The sequence below is a fragment of the Zootoca vivipara genome, chromosome 14, assembly GCF_963506605.1.
Source record: "Zootoca vivipara chromosome 14, rZooViv1.1, whole genome shotgun sequence".
NCBI classification, from domain to species: domain Eukaryota; kingdom Metazoa; phylum Chordata; class Lepidosauria; order Squamata; family Lacertidae; genus Zootoca; species Zootoca vivipara.
In genome coordinates this window covers 37,051,409-37,071,133 of record NC_083289.1, presented here as the reverse complement: position 1 = coordinate 37,071,133, position 19,725 = coordinate 37,051,409, and the positions used below count along the sequence as shown (strand labels likewise).

Sequence of the window (19,725 nt, the reverse complement as noted above, 5' to 3'; positions counted from 1 at the left end):
GGACTGCAAGAAGATCAAAGATTGAGGGCACTAGGAGAAGGGGACGTCAGAGGACAAGATGGTTGGACAGTGTTCTTGAAGCTACGAACATGAGTTTGACCAAACTGCGGGAGGCAGTGCAAGACAGGAGTGCCTGGCGTGCTATGGTCCATGGGGTCACGAAGAGTCGGACATGACTAAACGACTAAACAACAACAACAATCTCATGGCCAAGATCAGATAACAATGCCTACTAAGGAGCAACATGCTGCCAGAAAAGGCAAAATTTTATGAGCTGGTTCAAACCTCTAAGAGGCGTGCTGTGCATTTCAGCAGTGGTACCTCGACTTATGAACGACTCAACAACCGAATTTTTTGACTTATGAGTGGGGCAAATGGCCGCATGCTTACAAATTTCTTGACATCCAAACGGAAACCGCGGCGGTTTTAGATAGGGTTTTTCGACTTTTAGATGGGGTTGCTTCGACTTACAAATTTTTCCGTTTCCAATGCATTCCTATGGGAAATTGCGTTTCCTATGGCGCTTTTTGACTTACGAATTTTTCGACCTACGAAGGTGCCTTCAGAACAGATTAAATTATTAGTAGAGGCACCAATGTACTTTAAAGTGCTAAACATTTTTTTCTAATATTCTCACAATGGTTACCCTTTCAACAAATGGTAGCAAAAAAAATACTTATACCATCAATACACAAAATGAATTGAATCTGCTTAAACCTGAAAGTTTTTTGTCCTTTGAAAATAAATTCTCTATGGTCAAGTCATGAAAATTAGATAGATTATACCAATACCAGAGAGATTTTAATTTCAATTATCATTTTTTTAAGCTTAGGGGTTACAGGATGGTAAACCAGTGGTGACCTCACCTGGAGAGGAACAGTCTGGCAACCATGATCCATGCTCTTGAAAATTCCTTTATGACTGCTTCAATGCATTTTATGTGGTGCTGGCCTTGAAGACAGAAGCTGCAACTAGTTCAAAAAACAGCAGAGAGGTTTAAGCTTTAAGCTTTAAAGGCCTTCACATGGGATCCAGAAAACTTGAAGATTGTTTTATTTCATAGGAACAATTGATTTTAATTTCTTTTTGCTTGGTTTTGGTTTTAACTGCATAGTATAAACCAGGATAGACATTTTGAAGGGTTATTTATGCGTATTTTAAATTACATAAGGATACCTATGGTGTTGGTCTCTTGTAACAGGCACAGTGAGAAAGACATAAATACTGTCTCTCCTCTACAACCTCCCTTCTCCAAAAAGTATCCAGACAACAAGAGAAAAGACTTTCAGACTAGCTCTCTGTGCATCTTTAACAATGATGTGGCATAGTTATATTCCGTACTGTGGAAGTGGTGCGATGTCACAGGATTAAGCCTAAGATCAAGGGCAGGGATCATTAGCAGAAAAGTTCTCCCAAGGACCAAAGATAAAGACACAGTCCAGGGCGAGACAAGGTCAGGAGCCAGGGTTAATCAGTAGTGTGAATGCAAAGCATCTCACATGAAAACTAGGTTGATAATTAAAGAATCTGTCAAAGAACTGGTGCAAGAGGAGTGAGAAGCAATATGCACCACAGGATAAGCAGGCTGTGCAGAAAAGCAAAGGGTAGCAGGAATATGGATTAGACAGAGCTTTTTTATCCTGCTCTTCATTTGGAAGACTCAAAACATCAAATATCAAACACATTTTAAAAGCAGCAGTACCAGTAATCATAGAACACAAAAAAAAAACACCAAGTAAAATGAAACCGAGGCTGCATACACACCAGTCATTTAAAACACACCCACCTCACCACCACAGTAATCCTGGGGACTGTAGCTTGCCTTAATGGAGCTACAATTCTCAACACTCCTAAAAATTGCAGTCCCCAGGATTCTTTGAGTAGAGAAATGTGCTTTTAAATGTATGGTGTGTATGCAATCAGAAATGAACACCAAGAGACCTGGGTGAATAGAAGCAACTTCACTAGGGTAGTAAAGGAACAAATGAAGTCGTAACAAAACAGGCCTCCCCAGAAAGCATTCCTTGGCTGGGACATCACTAGCAAGAAGTCCTTTCCCAGTCCACCACCCACCTCATTAGACAAGGTAGAGCAACAGAGAAAGGTCTCTGAAAAGGACCTTGATTCCTGGGGCAGGTTAATGAGGCCTTTCAAGAAGCAGTGTCTGAACAGATTTAACTAATCTACCGCTTAGGCAAAGGAGTATAGGCTGTCATGAAAATATTTATAACCAGTTACAGTGAACAAGCTGAGCCAATCAGGATCTATTGATCTGGGCAATTTGCGGTAGATGAGTAAGAGTGTCTGATTTCAACTGTTAAACAATAAAACCATTCTTTCCAAAGGCTGCAATTTTATTGCACGCTTACTTGCCTAATCCATAGCATATTTTCAAGCAGCTCAACTTCAAGCCTCTGTGTTCCCCAACTGTAAAATTGATCTTATGCTTAAGAGTGCTGACACAACTGCTTCAAGAAAACGCTCATGGCAAAAAGGAGTGCTAGGCCCTCGTGGGCTGCCCCCTTACCCGCTTGTGATTGGCCAAGCGGATAGCCAGCCAATCAGGATTTATTTTTATTTTATTTTTTTAAAAAAAACTATAAAAACCCTTCACTTCTCACTTCCCACTGTGGCCCCCTAGCCTCGTGCTATGGTCCCCTATTTACCCATTTTTCACCTGTGGCCCTTTTGGAATATCCTGGGGGGCCCCAAGGGGCCATATGGCCCCCGGTTGGGAAACACTGATCTTTAGTATCTCAGATGCAAATCTGTACTTATACAGGCAAGTTACTTTTCAGGGTGCAATATGTAATTGGCTATATCCCCCAACCACAATCTTGCATCTGGTTCTGCACCCCAACCACATGCTGAGCAGTGATTTTGCATCAACTCTGGCAGGTTGACATCAAGCTGCTAATAAAAGAAGATTCTGCAAACCTGGTCTGTCCAGACCTGTTCTAGAGCATTCACACGGCAGTTTATTCAACAGTTATTCCCTAACTGTTTATTTCCACACTGTATTTGAAATTTCACACAATGTAAAAAGTCACTTCTGGAAAACTTATGGAATACAATGCATGTTGAGCACTCATTTCTGTGCTATCTGATTACAGAAAGAAATATGTTCACTCCCCCCCACCCTGCGCACTCATGCCCTGCCTGCCTCTGGTGACCTGAAAGTTGAGCTGGGGGTTGGTGGGTAGGTGGCTGGGTAGCTCCTGGTGCTCAGCACTCTCCCTGTTAGTCTTGGAAGTTGCTGGAGATGGGTTTTTCCCTTCACCCCAAGAAATAATGTTACTGCCTGTTTGTGGGGCGGTGAGGGCAATAGCTGGCAGAGGGACTCTCAGATCCTGCCCAAGTAAAAAAAATTGTCGCAAGCAAGTGAGATAGCAAGGAAGGGATGGGCAGGCAGGCCGAGATGTGTTGCACCTACCATGCAACGGCTCTGCTGGCCAGGAAGAAGAAAGCCAAGGAGAACAAGTCAGTGGGGGCGGCGAGACACTCCAAACAGCGTTGCAAGCTGCTTTGCCCCACTCTCAATCTCTCTCCTGCTTTTTTCATGCTGTTTTGGTGCCATTTCCTGGTTCAAATCAGTTTATTTATTTCATGGTGACATGAGTAAATGTGGTCACGCTCGAATGGAATGTGTGTAGGGGGGGATGTATTTACAAAATAAAGAGTCTCTGTTAAATGAAATCATAGCTACTCTATTGCAGAACCATTTTCCTACCCAAAGGCCACTTCCAGTCTCATGTGATTCACATATGCACAACCCACTTAAAGTGATAATATCCTCATATCTTTCCCTTCTACCAAAACAACAACAACCAACAGAACCTATCAATCAAGAGTTCTCTACAGTGGTCGCTCAGGTTGTGAATGTGATCCGTGCGGGAGGCACATTCACAACCCGCAGCGTTTGCAACCCGCAGTGCCGCGTCTGCGCACGCGCGGGTTGTGATTTAGCACTTCTGCGCATGCGCAAGCACCAAAACCTGGAATGCGCAACCCGAAAAGATGCAACCTGAAGCGTCTGTAACCCGAGGTATGACTGTATTAGCCTCTGGGTTGGCTTCCTCGGTTTTGTAGATCTATGAGGTATAGGTAGCATTTCAGCTTCTGCTTTCCTTTGGTCACTTCTATCCATGTCAACTGCATGATGGCTTTGATCACCATCAAGATCTTTATATAATGTTGCTGCCTGTTTTGATCTTTTGATTTTGCTGTGTCTGCAGTCAATTCTGTTCTTTACTCCTGTTTAGGAATCTGTTGAAGAACTCTTCTGTTTCTCCGATATGTTTGTTCTTCTTCGGTCATCACCTCATAAGATTGAGGAGATATTTCTTGAATGGCCACAGCCTTTAGTGTCCACATTTCCCCACTATACTGTACATATGTACAATTTACATCAACTTTGTGCCTCAACTCCATGTCTAAGTAACCAGCCAACCTGTTTCTTACCTTTCTCCCAAACTGCTGAGCAGGACAGAGTCAAACTTTCAAAGGTCCCATTCTGTAATTCAGCATGGCCAAGTAAGGATCTGTGTTTGAATTATCTCCTTTCTTTAGCATTCTTTTGATGATATTTTCTTGACACCATTTTCCACCAGCCCATTACACTGTGGGTATCTAGGACTTGAAGTAATGTGCCTGAAACCATACTGTTGTGCAAATGCTTTGAAGTCATAGCAATCAAATTGAGGCGCACTATCAGACATGACTATGGCTTAGGTCTTTTGAAAAAACAGTTTTACGATGGAAAATGAAATGCTGAGCAATGCAATTTTCAGAAAATGAAAATAGTAGTCAAGAACCATACTTCTATCCAGAATGAAATAGCTGGATTTCTAGAAGCCACGTCATAGGTTGCTTTTGCTGATAAACTTTGTATTTTTGACATGTTGCACAATTCTGAATGAGTTTTTCCATATCCTAATTAATATTTGGCCAATATAGGACACTGGGAGCAAGCCAATTGCATTTTCCATGTCTAGATGTCCACCATGCACCCGTTTCAGAATCTCTTCCTTTAGAGAGCTGGGAACCACCAACTTGGTACCTTTGAACAGAATTCCATCCAGCACATACAAGTCTGCTTCAAATTGGTTATAAAGGCTTGGTATGTGTTTTCCACATCTATCAGAATTGATTGCTTGTATTACTCAAAATAATATCATGAGCTGTGGCCCTGGCTATTATGAACCACATCTGGTCAGAGACTGGGACATTTTATTTAGGCCAATTTACATGTACTACTCCAGAATCAGAATTTGCTTCAACCTCAGTCCCATTATAAGCTCTGGACAAAGTGTACATAATTACTAAGTGTTTACCAGGACTATATTCCAATTGCAAATCATATAATTGTAATTCAAAAAACAGTCTCTGCAGCCTAGAGGCATTGAAAATGCACAGGCATTGTGACTGTACATTCCATTTTTGAAGTGTGTGTTCTGTTTAAGTGCTGGGTAAATTGTTCATATAATATTCAGTACAAAGACCAGCTGAGCACAATCTGATAACTGTTACCAGTTTTCTGCCTCATTCTGACTTAGAGCAAAAGAAATGAGAATCAAAACTCCTAACGCATGAGTGGATTTATCATTCAGAAATGTGGCTTTTTTCCAGATAAAAGAAGGTTGCAGATCACAGAGGTGAATATAAGTTGAATGGGAGTAAGAGGTGGAAATTAACTGAGGAGATCTATTGCAACCTAGGATAAAGACTACTGAACAAATACAGTAAAATATAAATGGCTGAGTACTGGGAAAGGAATTTACTTGACAGATTTTCTCAGTTTTCCATTTCTACATCATTCTGCAATTTTTTAAAAAGGATCCACACAAAAATTCATTAGGGTTCCTGGGCACCTTACCCCTAATGTATGCATTTTTGCCAAATATATGAATTTTGCAAGTATTATATATCTTAAAATAGTGTATTTTTGTATGTTATTTTCACCAATATAGGCATTTTTGTGTGGATTATTAGGCATAAGAACTGCATTGCAAAATATGGAAAAATGCAAATTTCAATGGATAGTTCAGAAAATGTGGATTAGTTAGGTTCACATTAAAATAAGAACCAAATAAATTGTTTCCCATTCCTAATTGAGATTAGAATTGGTTTAAAATATCAAGAGAATTCTAGTCCTGTTTTTTGTTCTCCCCAGAACTGGGCAGCAGATTTTTATCAGAAAAAATTACATGCAAATTTGCCATATATCATACTGCAGCATGGGATGATGTAATAACCATGGCCGGCCAGCAAATGCTCTAAATTCAAATAGGCCTTGCAGAATTTGACAAAACTCCAGAAATTTTGTGAATGATGCTTGGCCCCAGCTCTTCTATTTTCAAATTGCAGCAATAGCAGGTGTAACTTACTGCAGGGAAAATGAATGCAAAATTCTTATTGAAGTATTTTGTGAGAGGTAATATCCCATTTGTTAAACTCACACGGCAGTATTGTTTACTTCATAGAATCATAAAATCATAGAGTTGGAAGAGACCACAAGGGCCATCCAGTCCAACCCCCTGCCAAGCAGGAAACACCATCAAAGCATTCCTGACAGATGGCTGTCAAGCCTCTGCTTAAAGACCTCCAAAGAAGGAGATTCCACCACACTCCTTGGCAGCAAATTCCACTGTCGAACAGCTCTTACTGTCAGGAAGTTCTTCCTAATGTTTAGGTGGAATCTTCTTTCTTGTAGTTTGAATCCATTGCTCCGTATCTGCTTCTCTGGAGCAGCAGAAAACAACCTTTCTCCCTCCTCTGTATGACATCCTTTAATATATTTGAACATGGCTATCATATCACCCCTTAACCTTCTCTTCTCCAGGCTAAACATGCCCAGCTCCCTAAGCCATTCTTCATAAGGCATCATTTCCAGGCCTTTGACCATTTTGGTTGCCCTCCTCTGGACACGTTCCAGCTTGTCAGTATCCTTCTTGAACTGTGGTGCCCAAAACTGGACACGGTACTCCAGGTGAGGTCTGACCAGAGCGGAATACAGTGGTACTATTACTTCCCTTGATCTAGATCAGGCATCCCCAAACTTTGGCCCTCCAGATGTTTTGAACTACAATTCCCATCTTCCCCGACCACTGGTCCTGTTAGCTAGGGATCATGGGAGTTGTAGGCCAAAACATCTGGAGGGCCGCAGTTTGGGGGTGCCTGATCTAGATGCTATACTCCTATTGATGCAGCCCAGAATTGCATTGGCTTTCTTAGCTGCTACCTCACACTGTTGACTCATGTCAAGTCTGTGGTCTACCAAGACTCATAGATCCTTTTCACATGTACTGCTCTCAAGCCGGGTATCACCCATCCTGTATTTGTGCCTTTCAATTTTTTTGCCCAAGTGTAGTACTTTACATTTCTCCCTGTTAAAATTCATCTTGTTTATTTGGCCCAGTTCTCTAATCTGTTAAGGTCATTTTGAAGTGTGATCCTATCCTCTGGGGTATTAGCCACCCCTCCCAATTTGGTGTCATTGTTTTGTTTTGTTAATGTTGATAATCCACCCCACCTAGAAAATTTTCCCCTTACAGTACATGATTATACACAGTGCGGGTATTATTCTCAGTAAGATATGATGTCAAATACTTATTTGTGTAGAGTCATCATTTCAAACTAAGGGGACTGCATTGCAAAAATGTCCATCCCTCCTCAGGCAAACTGTCCATATATTTTACTCTCAGCTTCCTTAACCAGTTGCCGATCCTTCAGTTTGGGAAAGTCATTGTCCAGTTGCTATTGACCATAACCTACATATTTTTAAATTTAATTTCTATACCACTTAATTTATTAAAATATATCTCTAAGCAGTGTATAAAAACTGAAACAGCAACAGAAAACATTACAAAAATGCACAGTTTCATATAAAAATGTTGCATTAACACAAAGCTACTAATATATATAAATCAATATAATTTCATTTTTCTTCTGACATACCCTCTCAGCCTCTGGGTTCTCACCCAAGGTCCAACAAACTCTCAGCTCACCCACAAGTCTCACAGCGAGATGTGTTCCTGGAAACAGCAGGCATCACCCTAGGCTCTCACTCTAGACTTGCTTTCTACAGGCAGGCACAAGGTGGATGATACCTTCTCCGGCTACCCACAGCTGTGTCCCATTAAGCTGAACTCTCCACACCCAGTTCCAGGTATAGCAGGTTTGTTGGGTTTCCCAGGGTGTCCAAGGGGTGGGAATAGGGTCCTCCCTCCACTCACAGCTCTTTCTTCACCCTCTGTCCTCTCCTCCTCTTTCAGCTGTTTTTTCTCTCAGACGTTCCTGTAGCCATATAGGTTTACAATTTTTGTGCACTCATCCTACCTCTAGCCAAGCAGAAAAACAGAAAGAAAACTACTGTCTGGCACCCCTAGACTAAGGATCGCTGGTCATTTTGCCCTTTGGGTCTCCTGCACATTCCCTATTCATAAGGAAATATTTTCCATCACTTAGAGCCACATGGCTGCACTATTGGAAAACTCCAAAGACGATACCTTTGCTTATTTCCTGGTACTAAACAGAGAGTAGATGTGAACAGTTGTGGCCAATTCTAAACACCAAGCCCAATATCCTTACTTTAGCTTAGTATGGACTAAAGAGCACATCCATTATCCACTATTTTTCACTCACTGCATAAAAAGTGTGAGCATCACACCCATTACTTGATCACTTTAAGAATGAAGTTATGACAGCACTGTGATGGTGATGGTTGTCAAATTTGACATAGGGATGCACACTTCCCTGCCCAGCCTCTTTTGTAGGCATCAATGCAATTCCTCATCACACAACCCCTGACCCCCTTTTTAGGTTTTAATTATTGGGTTTTTTATCACATACAAATGGTTTTCAGCCATAGCTTACAATGAATTCATGTTGGGGGTATAAGGAATCCACTGGAGTACACCAAGGTCTTTCTGCTAGCCATGCATTCTTTCATTTTGTTTCATTTTGTTCACGTTCAACTGCTCATTAACTGGCAGTGACCAGTCATTAACCACTACCACCAATGACCTCTGACTCAAAGAGAGGCCAAGACCTGAATGGCCAAGGAGAATGACTTCTCTGTTGTTGCTCTTCAGGGTGGTCCCTTTAGGATGGGTAGAAGGCAGCATGGCAGGAAAAAGGTTCACCTTATGGTTTGATAAACCAGCATTCAAGTCTCCCTCTCTATGCCAGTGCAAATGATGATGATAATAATAATAATAATAATAATAATAATAATAATAATGAATTGTCCTAGCCACTTGTGGCAATGAGAGTCTTGGCCAAGCAGGTTTTAAAAAGTGGGTTGAAATGGGGCTAAAATTTCAGAAGAGCAGTAAAAAGTATCCAAATGTACTCTCAATGCATTCAAAGCTAGAGAACACGAGAGAGAGAGAGAGAGAGAGAGAGAGAGAGAGAGAGAGAGAGAGAGCGCTTGATTAAACTAACAATTTTTGAGATAGGAACCAAATTCTAGGCAGAGATATGGCCTTGTCTTGAAAATACAATATGATAGAACAATAATAATGATACTACTTAGATTAATAGTTTGCTATGACTCAAGGGTTCAAGGGCTGATTAAAGACAATGCTCCAAGTTAAGTTTGAACATCATAATTGTAGACATTGCTCAAAAGCAGGCATCCCCAAACTTCGGCCCTCCAGATGTTTTGGACTACAATTCCCATCTTCCCCAACCACTGGTCCTGTTAGCTAGGGATCATGGGAGTTGTAGGCCGAAACATCTGGAGGGCCGCAGTTTGGGGATGCCTGCTCAAAAGTTTCAAAATCTGTCTTTGTGCAGATCTTGCCTAATAGAGTGAGTGACATGCATAAATTGAACAAAGTGTCTCTCATATATTGTTGGACAGCTCAAATCCTAATACTGCAAAACTAATTCCTATATAGTGTCATTTAAAGCAACAATTTAACTGATGATTAAGGTTTGAGGCAGCCTTGGATATGGCAGGTATGCAGAAAATCCAGGCAGGTTTAATTCAGCTGTCAGTAATAAAAATGTAGGGTTAAGCTTCCAAGTGTTAGAGCCCCTTCTCAAAATGTCTCAGTCTGATTTTATCACTCTGAACAGAAGCAAAAGATTGTGGAGGAAGTTTTTATTATTTCAACTGCCTATTGAGCAAGTAACACCCTTGTCATGCTCCCCATTAGGAGATGGCCAGGAAGAAAGGGCAGAAGAAATTGCCAGCTGTCACCAGGGACAGCTTTTCTAAATGAAATATTCAACACAGAAGGTATGAAATATGAGACACAGCAGCTTACTTAATTTGCTGACACCCAAGGCTAACCATGCATGCTGTGCTAGACACAGATTGACCTGCTAACTCCTTTGTCCACTGCCTAGCTCAGAGGCTAGGTTTCCTGAACACCTCTAAGTATCTCTCCCTAATTAAGCAACATGTTGTTGACAACCAATTTATTGAAACATACATAAGCTTTCAGTTGCCCATTGTCTAACCTGGAAAAGACTCTGCAAGCTGAGGAGGAAAATAAAAATAATGCACCGGGCTTTAAAAAAGACAATGCTATCTTGCCTCTTAACAATTCTACAGTTCAAGGAACAGTACAATCTATGCCACCAAGGTTTGCCCTTCACTAGAACATTCACTTCCAGGGACAGCATAACCACACATAACCTTAAATGTAAATAAAAACCGTTTGGGTTCATAGATCTGTGGTACAGCACAGATGAGAGAGGATACAGTTAAATGGCAGAACTGCTCTTTATCCCACTCCTGCGGCCAAGATAGAATGAACCGCCACTGGCATAGGTGAGGGAGGAGGGCAACTCCATCAACACTCCCCTCCACTCTGATGTTGAGGATCCTAATTAGAGATGCATGAGCATCCGAAAAAGGAGACGTCCATTTGCAGTGGGCAATCCAGATCTCCAATGGAGTATTTAATCCCAGTGGTGAGGTAACTTTATGTTTTATTTTATTCATTTCAACAGTTTATACACTGCTGAACACCATAGGAAGAAGATAAGAGCACAAGAAGAGCCTGCTGGATCAGGCCAGTGGCTCATCTAGTCCGGCATCCTGTTCTCATAATGGCCAACCAGACACCTGTGGGAAGTCTGAAGCAGGAACGTAGCCATCCTAGCTAGTAAATGTTGATGGCATTCTCCTCCATGAATTTATCTAATCATCTTCTAATGCAATCTACTTTGGTGGTCATCACTGCCTCCTATGGGAGTGAGTTCCAGAGTTTATCTATTCACTGTTTGAATAAGTACATTCCTTTATCTGTTCTGAATCTTCCAACATTCAGCTTTCACTGAATGTTCATGAGTTCTAGTGTTATGAGAGAGAGAAACTTTTCTCCATACAATACACAATTTTATAAACTTCTATCGTGTCACCTCTTACTTGCCTTTTCCCTAACCTTCAAAGTCCCAAACACTGCAACTTTCCCTCATAGAGGAGTCACTCCATCCCCTTAATCATTTTAACTGCCCTTTTCTTAAACTTTTCCAACTCTATAATAGCTTCTCTGAGGTGAGGTGACCAAAACTATACACAGTATTACAAATGTGGCTGCACCACAGATTTGTATAACAACATTATGATATCAGGAGTTTTATTGTCAATAATAATAATAATAATAATAATAATAATTTATTATTTATACCCCGCCCATCTGGCCGGGTTCCCCCAGCCACTCTGGGCGGCTTCCAAAAAAACAGAAATTCTAAAATACAAAAATCCATCAAACATTAAAAGCTTCCCTAAGCAGGGCTGCCTTGAGATGCCTTCTAAAGGTCTGGTAATTGTTCTCTTTGACCTCTAGTGGGAGGGCATTCCACAGGGTGGGTGCCACTACCGAGAAGGCCCTCTGCCTGGTTCCCTGTAACTTGGCTTCTCGTAATGAGGGAACCGCCAGAAGGCCCTCGGAGCTGGACCTCAGTGTCCGGGCAGAACGATGGGGGTGGAGACGCTCCTTCAGGTATACCGGACCGAGGCCATTTAGGGCTTTAAAGGTCAACACCAACACTTTGAATTGTGCTCGGAAATGTACTGGGAGCCAATGTAGGTCTTTTAGGACCGGTGTTATGTGATCTCGGCGGCCGCTCCCAGTCACCAGTCTACCTGCCGCATTCTGGATTAGTTGTAGTTTCCGGGTCACCTTCAAAGGTAGCCCCACGTAGAGCGCATTGCAGTAGTCCAAGCGAGAGATAACTAGAGCATGCACCACTCTGGAGAGACAGTCAGTGGGCAGGTAGGGACTCAGCCTGCGTACCAGATGGAGCTGATAAACAGCTGCCCTGGACACGGAGTTGACCTGTGCCTCCATGGACAGCTGTGAGTCTAAAATGACTCCCAGGCTGCGCACCTGGTCTTTCAGGGGCACAGTTACCCCATTCAGGACCAGAGAGTCCTCCACACCCGCCCGCCTCCTGTCCCCCACAAACAGTACTTCTGTCTTGTCAGGATTCAATCTCAATCTGTTAGCCGCCATCCATCCTCCAACCGCCTCCAAGCACTCACACAGGACCTTCACCGCCTTCACTGGTTCTGATTTAAAAGAGAGGTAGAGCTGGGTATCATCAGCATACTGATGGACACCCAGCCCAAACCCCCTGATGATCTCTCCCAGCGGCTGCATATAGATATTAAAAAGCATGGGGGAGAGGACAGAACCCTGAGGCACCCCACAAGTGAGAGCCCAGGGGTCTGAACACTCATCCCCCACCACCACTTTCTGAACACGGCCCAGGAGGAAGGAGCGGAACCACTGCATGACAGTGCCCCCAGCTCCCAAGCCCTCTAGACGGTCCAGAAGGATGTTATGGTCGATGGTGTCAAAAGCCGCTGAGAGATCCAGCAGAACAAGGAAACAGCTCTTACCTTTGTCCCTAGCCCGCCGGAGATCATCGACCAGTGCGACCAAGGCAGTTTCAGTCCCATGATGAGGCCTGAATCCTGACTGGAAGGGATCCAAATGGTCCGCTTCTTCCAGGCGTGCCTGGAGTTGTTCCGCAACCACTCGCTCAATCACCTTGCCCAAGAATGGAAGATTTGAGACTGGGCGATAGTTGGCCATATTGGCCGGATCTAAAGATGGTTTTTTAAGAAGCGGTTTAATAACCGCCTCTTTCAGCGGGTCTGGGAAGGCTCCCTCATGGAGAGAAGCATTTACCAACCCGCGAAGCCCATCGCCCAGCCCTTCCTGGCTAGCTTTTATAAGCCAGGATGGGCAAGGATCAAGGAGACAGGTGGTTGGTTTCATTCGTCTAAGCAGCCTGTCCACATCCTCGGAGGTAACAGATTGAAATTGATCCCACAAAACTTGACTAGACAGGACTCTAGCACTCCCCCGCCCCGGCCCTGCTCCCACGGTGGAGTCTACCTCTTCCCGAATCTGAGCGACTTTATCTGCAAAAAACTTTGCAAAATCATTGCAGGAGATCATGTGGCCCGTACTGGGCCCGGATGGAGCAGGTGGTTCCGCTAAATTGCGAACCACCTGGAAGAGTCTCCTGCTGCTGTTTTCTGCAGATGCGATGGAGACGGTGAAGAAGGTCCTCTTCGCCGTCGCCATTGCCACTTGGTAGGCTCGAAGTTGAGCTCTAGCCCGTGTCCGGTCTGATTCAAAATGAGTTTTCTGCCACCGGCGCTCTAGCCGTCTCAACGACTGTTTCATTGCCCTCAGCGCCGGGGAAAACCACGGGGCTGTCCGGGCTCCATGCAATCTGAGAGGGCACTTCGGAGCCAGACAGTCAATAGCGCTGGTTAACTCCGCATTCCAGCGGGCCACCAGGGAATCAGCTGAAAGGCCATCGACATGGGATAAAACATCCCCTACCACTCTTTGGAAGCCAATTGGATCCATTAAGTAGCGGGGGCGGACCATCCGAATCGGTCCCACCTCCCTGCAGAGGGGAAGGGTTGCGGAGAAGTCCAGTTGCACCAGAAAGTGATCTGACCATGGCACTTCTTTTGTTTCGCTTTTACTTAATGTCAGATGACCAACATCCATAGAGGTAAACACCAAGTCCAAGGCATGTCCGCGGCTATGAGTTGGGCCAGACTTATTCAGGGACAGCCCCATGGTGGCCATGCTTTCCACGAAGTCCCGAGCGGCTCCTTGTAAGGTCGTGTCGGCATGGATGTTAAAATCCCCTAAGACAACCAAGCTAGGTGTCTCCAGGAGCACATCCGACACGACCTGAAGCAGCTCGGGCAGGGAATCCTTGGTGCAGCGGGGGAGGTCGGTACACCAAAGGGAATCCTGTACTGCCTCTATTGCCCAACTTCCAGAACATGCACTCAGAGAACTGGGTCTTCCCAATAGGACGCCTGGTGCAAACTAATGACTTCCTAAAAATCACTGCAACCCCCCCTCCCCGCCCAGATGGCCTGGGTTGCTGTGCATAAGAGAAACCTGGTGGGCAAGCAGCGCCAAGAACGGGCCCATCGGCTTCCTCCAACCAGGTCTCTGTCACACATGCCAGGTCAAATCCTCCATCCACAATCAGGTCGTGAATGGCGGTGGTCTTATTCATCATTGACCTGGCATTGCACAGCAGCACCTTCAGGTCATGTGGGTATCCCTTGCCTATTCCAATATCCATCCGGTCAGGACCAGACCTGGAGGCAGGGATAGTCCTCAGACAACGACTAAGTCTGCCTCCTCGGTAATGACATGGTCTGGTCTTAGCGTAACTCCTCCTCCTACCCGTGACCACTGAGATCGGTTGTTCCAGTGCACCCCCCCCCCCTGTGGAATCTGCCCCAGCCATTTTGCTTGCTGGGACCCCCTCCCGGGCAGCCCTGACCCCTCCCCTTAAAAACAAAATAAAACCTCTGTAAAAAACAGCAAAGAACGCAACAAAAGAAGACAAAAAAGACAATAAAACAATAAAACCCAAAACAATAAAAATTACCAATACACTAAAATTCAACAGATTCCCACACCCAACTAAAAATCCCTCCCACCTACCACCCCAAACACAATAAAACAATAAAACCAAAAACAATAAAAATTACAAATACACTAAAATTTAACAGATTCCCACACTCAACTAAAAATCCCTCCCACCTACCACCCCAAAGAAGATAAAAACATAAAAAATTCTTTTAAAAGCATTTTAAAAAGAACTCTGTGCTGTTTCAAGTTCCCCTGGGCAGCACCAGCAGCAGAGCAGTGGCAGCAGTCCTTTATGAGGCCTTCCAGGCCCCGCCCTAGACCAGGTGGAGAGAGGTAGGGACAGGGCCTGTGGGCACTCACAGCAGGAGAGAGTCCTGGGCAGCACCAGCAGCAGAGCAGCGGCAGCAGTCCTTTATGAGGCCTTCCAGGCCCCGCCCTAGACCAGGTGGAAGGAGGCAGGGACAGGGCCTGTGGGCACTCACAGCAGGAGAGAGTCCTGGGCAGCACCAGCAGCAGAGCAGCGGCAGCAGTCCTTTATGAGGCCTTCCAGGCCCCGCCCTAGACCAGGTGGAAGGAGGCAGGGACAGGGCCTGTGGGCACTCACAGCAGGAGAGAGTCCTGGGCAGCACCAGCAGCAGAGCAGCGGCAGCAGTCCTTTATGAGGCCTTCCAGGCCCCGCCCTAAACCAGGTGGAGAGAGGTAGGGACAGGGCCTGTGGGCACTCACAGCAGGAAGAGTCCTGGGCAGCACCAGAAGCAGAGCAGTGGCAGCAGTCCTTTATGAGGCCTTCCAGGCCCCGCCCAAGACCAGGTGGAAGGAGGCAGGGACAGGGCCTGTGGGCACTCACAGCAGGAGAGAGTCCTGGGCAGCACCAGCCTTTCGCCATGATATTTAGCATGGAATCTGACTTTTCGCAGCCGCCACACACTGTGTCAACATCTTCACTGAGCTATCCAAAATGACCCCAAGGTCCAATTCCTGGTCAGTCATCACTAGTTCAGACCCCTTAAACATATATTTAAAATTGAGATTTCTTTTGTGGCAACATGCATCACTTTGCCCTTGCTTACACTGAATTGTACCTGCCATTTTACTGCCCATTGGAGAGGTCCTTTTGGAACCTCTATATGGTGTACAGTAAGGTTACAAGACATGATAAAGATACAATAAGTTAAAATGAACTTTGACTGCACGGTAGGAAAATAAGGTTATTGTGTCAATTTTGCCACCAAGCGTTATTTATTTGTTATTGCTTTTAAAGAAAAGAAAAAGGAATACCAGAAATAAGAGGTGACAGAAAATTTGGATATAGTAGTGTGTGTTGAATGTTGCAGGATGAGAATACAGTAAAGGTGGGTCCAGTATAAGAAAAGGTTGAACACTATTGCCATATACAACATCTTTACAGATGTCAGATGAAGATCTGTCTGTAGGATAGCTGCAGGTAGCAAAGTCTTGCTAAGTAGGTAGGTATATAAGCTTGACTTACTGGGATGTGCAGGTCTCCTAATTATAGAAAAGACCCAGTTCTGCCAAGAGCAGAACCATTCTGAATAAGCACATCATTAGGATCAGCATTTATTGTACATCTTTAAAATCCCAATGTCATAGTGATGCTACATGACTCAGCAAAAATGCCAAGACTGGCTAATGTAGTTCACATCACTCAAGACAGTGTACCTTAACCTCCTGATGGAACCATGCTGCCAGCGGCATAGGAAGGGGAGCAGTTTTGAAAACTGCCAAGTACTGGAAGCTCTCACTCCCTTTCCCCGAACTAGCAATTAAAAAATGCCCTGAAGCAAGTAGACTAATAGTTCTAAATTTAAAAAATCCAAATGCTGATTTAGAAGCCTAATCTTACGTAGGTGGCATTTTTCAACATCATGATAATGGCTAGTTAGCAAGATTATTCTGAGGGGTAGGGAGAACCAAACTCAGGTGTACCTGCACTTCTTGCCTCACACCAAGACCACACTTATGTCACAGGTGCCTGTGTAGCATTGTCAAAAGACAATATGCCCTATGTCACCCTTTCACATTTCTCTGCTACATGTTTACATGTCTCATGTGACAAAGGAAGACCCAGAACAAAGTGTACTAAACAAAAAAGCAGATAAGAATATGGATAGTTGGGAACTTCTTGTCATGCACATTTGCTTATGCTCCTCCACATATGTGCAGAAATTGACTGTACAGAAATATAAACATTAGTTCTATGCATTTAAAAATAGTTGTTGTTATTAAAAAATATGCCACAAAATTAATTTCCATGTGATTTGGGGCAGCAAATGGTTAACAGGCATATCCAGCAAAAGATGCTCAAGTGGAAACATTAAAAATCCAGATTCGTGTGCAATATTTTAGGAACATACTGTTGCATTTACATCTGTATTCCACCCTATATCCAAAATGTAAGGCAAACATTGTGTTTAAAACCAGACAGGAAAAAACAAATCTTAAAGGGCAGTGAATTAAAATAATGCTGCCAAAGGATTCTAACAACTTCCTTCTCTATTACCAAGTATTAAAAAAGAAATGCTATACTTTCTATCAGAACATACTGTAATGAATGACCACAGGAAAGAAGCTTCATAGCTGTGGGCCAATCTCTCTTGACAGAACTCTTCTGGTTAAATATCACACCACACCACAAATGCAAGGCAAGAAAGTCGTGCCCTGCACGTGCAGAAGGAACTGGGAGCTGACACAAGAGCAGTCTTGAACAATCAGAACTCTGAACAATTGTTCTGAAGAATCCTTGTTTGTGGTGATATGTTGTAATGGTCCACAGCAATTACCAAAGCTTGGGCTACTTTTTTTTTAGTGCTGGGTACTGAATTATGGCTGCTCAGGTTAGCTGAACTAAAAACAAGCCTGTTCAGACGGCAGCTACATGAAGATGGCATCCCTGTGGCATCCCTGATGTGTCACCACCTTGTGTCATCTATGGTAAGGTTATCACGTTACTATCATGTTCACTGTGATAGATTCTAGTTGGCTCTCCTTCCTCTCCTTCCTCTAATCCAGAGGTACCTAACCTGTGTCCCTCCAGATGCTGCTGGAATAGGCAACTGGCAGGGACTCTGAGAGTTGTGACTTAACAACTGGATAGCCACAGGTTAGCCATCCCTGCTCTAACATATCAGAGACAAACAATGCAAAAGAAAAACAAATTTGCTTATACTCTTAAGATTGCAATTATTAACACATTTAAATTTTTAAATCCCATTGAAAGAATATAAAACTTACTTTGATGGATACAAGTCCTTCTTGTCTGCTGATCCAAGGCTCTGGAAGACAGAAAAGGATTCAATTAAATCCTACTTTCTCCCCAGGTTCATGGAACACACAAAGCAAAGCATTACACAATATTGCTGGGGTTGGTAGCTGTTAAGCTTTTATCATGGGTTTTTTGATTCACTTGTGTCACAAATAAATGAGTGCTACTTCATGGAAGTATAATGGGACATTAGGGTGCTCTCATACGAGGAATTTTTCAAGTGTCCATGGTTGAATCAGCATATCTGACATATGCAAAGCATGAGGAGAATGTGCCAATACCTGTGGCCATATAACTGTAAGTCTGAGTTGCTGACTAGAGACTAACAGGATCAGCATGAGATAAAAAAAAAAAGAGCAAACATGCGAGGGGAAGAGCATATATTTGCATGCAAGGAGCTTCAGTACCTGGTATTATCAGTGTAAAGAGATTTTAATTAAACTGTTGCTAGGAAAAACAGTTGTCTGAAACCCTCTACTAGTCAGCAGAGCCATTACTAGTCAGCAGACATACACTACACTAGACAGAACCAATGATCGTATTCAGTATAAGGTTTGAATAATTTCATGATTTATGCATTTGATTCAGTACTACTTGTCACTTCTTCTTTGAGCTTCTTCCACTTCTGGATTTAGTGCTACAGTGTGCATCTAGCCATGAGGAAATCTGCCTTCTGCACAAGTCTCAAGTCTTAGTTATTCCTAACTGTATGTTAGAGCTACTACAAGTCCAGTCTTGTTTTGATGCTACCAGCAGAGTCAAGCCTCCTATTTTGGTTAGGAAATTCAGCTTGCATGATTGTCAGTACCTCAACTGCACCTATCCTACAGGAAATGGGATATCAAAATCCATGCCAAGCAAGCCACCTTGTTCACTCCACATGTTTCTCAATGCACTGAAAGGGAAGGCTGAGTGGAGAGACAGGAGGAAATCTTGAAAAAGCTACAACCATAAAAGCAAACATGGCTGCCAAGCGCAAACTATATTGAATCACTAGCTAAATTAATGCACTTTCTTCAAGCACTAAAAACTGTCAGAGACCTCAGACATAAGCAACCCAGTATGCCTGCAAGGTTGGGAGATATTCCCATGAGGTAATCTACCCAAAGTGAAACTCATCCATCATCTTTTTGCAGGCAGACATCACAATGCCCAAGTAACTTAAGTCTTTGATAGAACCTTCAACTGCCAGTCAAAGAATATATATATTTCTAAATGCAAACCTCAGTTGGGAGTCCAGAAAGAGAACATGACAGATTGAATTCCTTGGAGGCCTGGCAATTTGCATACACATTAACCATTCATTTGCAAAGAAGTAACAGTTCACTGTGGACTCAGTGAGCTGTTACTCCCAGTTTGAGTTATGAGGATGTACTAGGTATATACACACATCTGTGCACTTCCTTTTTGTGCACTTTCTAAAAGAAGCAGAGTGAGATAGCATATATGACAGTGCAAAATCACAGCAATTTAAGTTTGAAAGAATGTGCCCGGGTACCTGTGATATATAAAAAGTATATATTCTTTATCTTTGGCAACCTGTGTCAGTCACAAGAG

General features: G+C 43.5%; 1 protein-coding gene across 6 annotated transcripts in view; it reads right to left on the bottom strand.

The window, feature by feature from the left end:
* Nucleotides 1–19,725, bottom strand: part of LOC118092933 (ankyrin repeat and fibronectin type-III domain-containing protein 1) — a 381,090-nt gene that overhangs the window by 144,663 nt on the left and 216,702 nt on the right. For all 6 annotated transcript variants that reach the window (XM_035131610.2, XM_035131606.2, XM_035131611.2 and 3 more), the window contains one exon: nucleotides 18,138–18,178. In XM_035131610.2, the coding sequence (XP_034987501.1) occupies nucleotides 18,138–18,178 (41 nt within the window). The remainder of the gene's footprint in view (nucleotides 1–18,137; nucleotides 18,179–19,725) is intronic.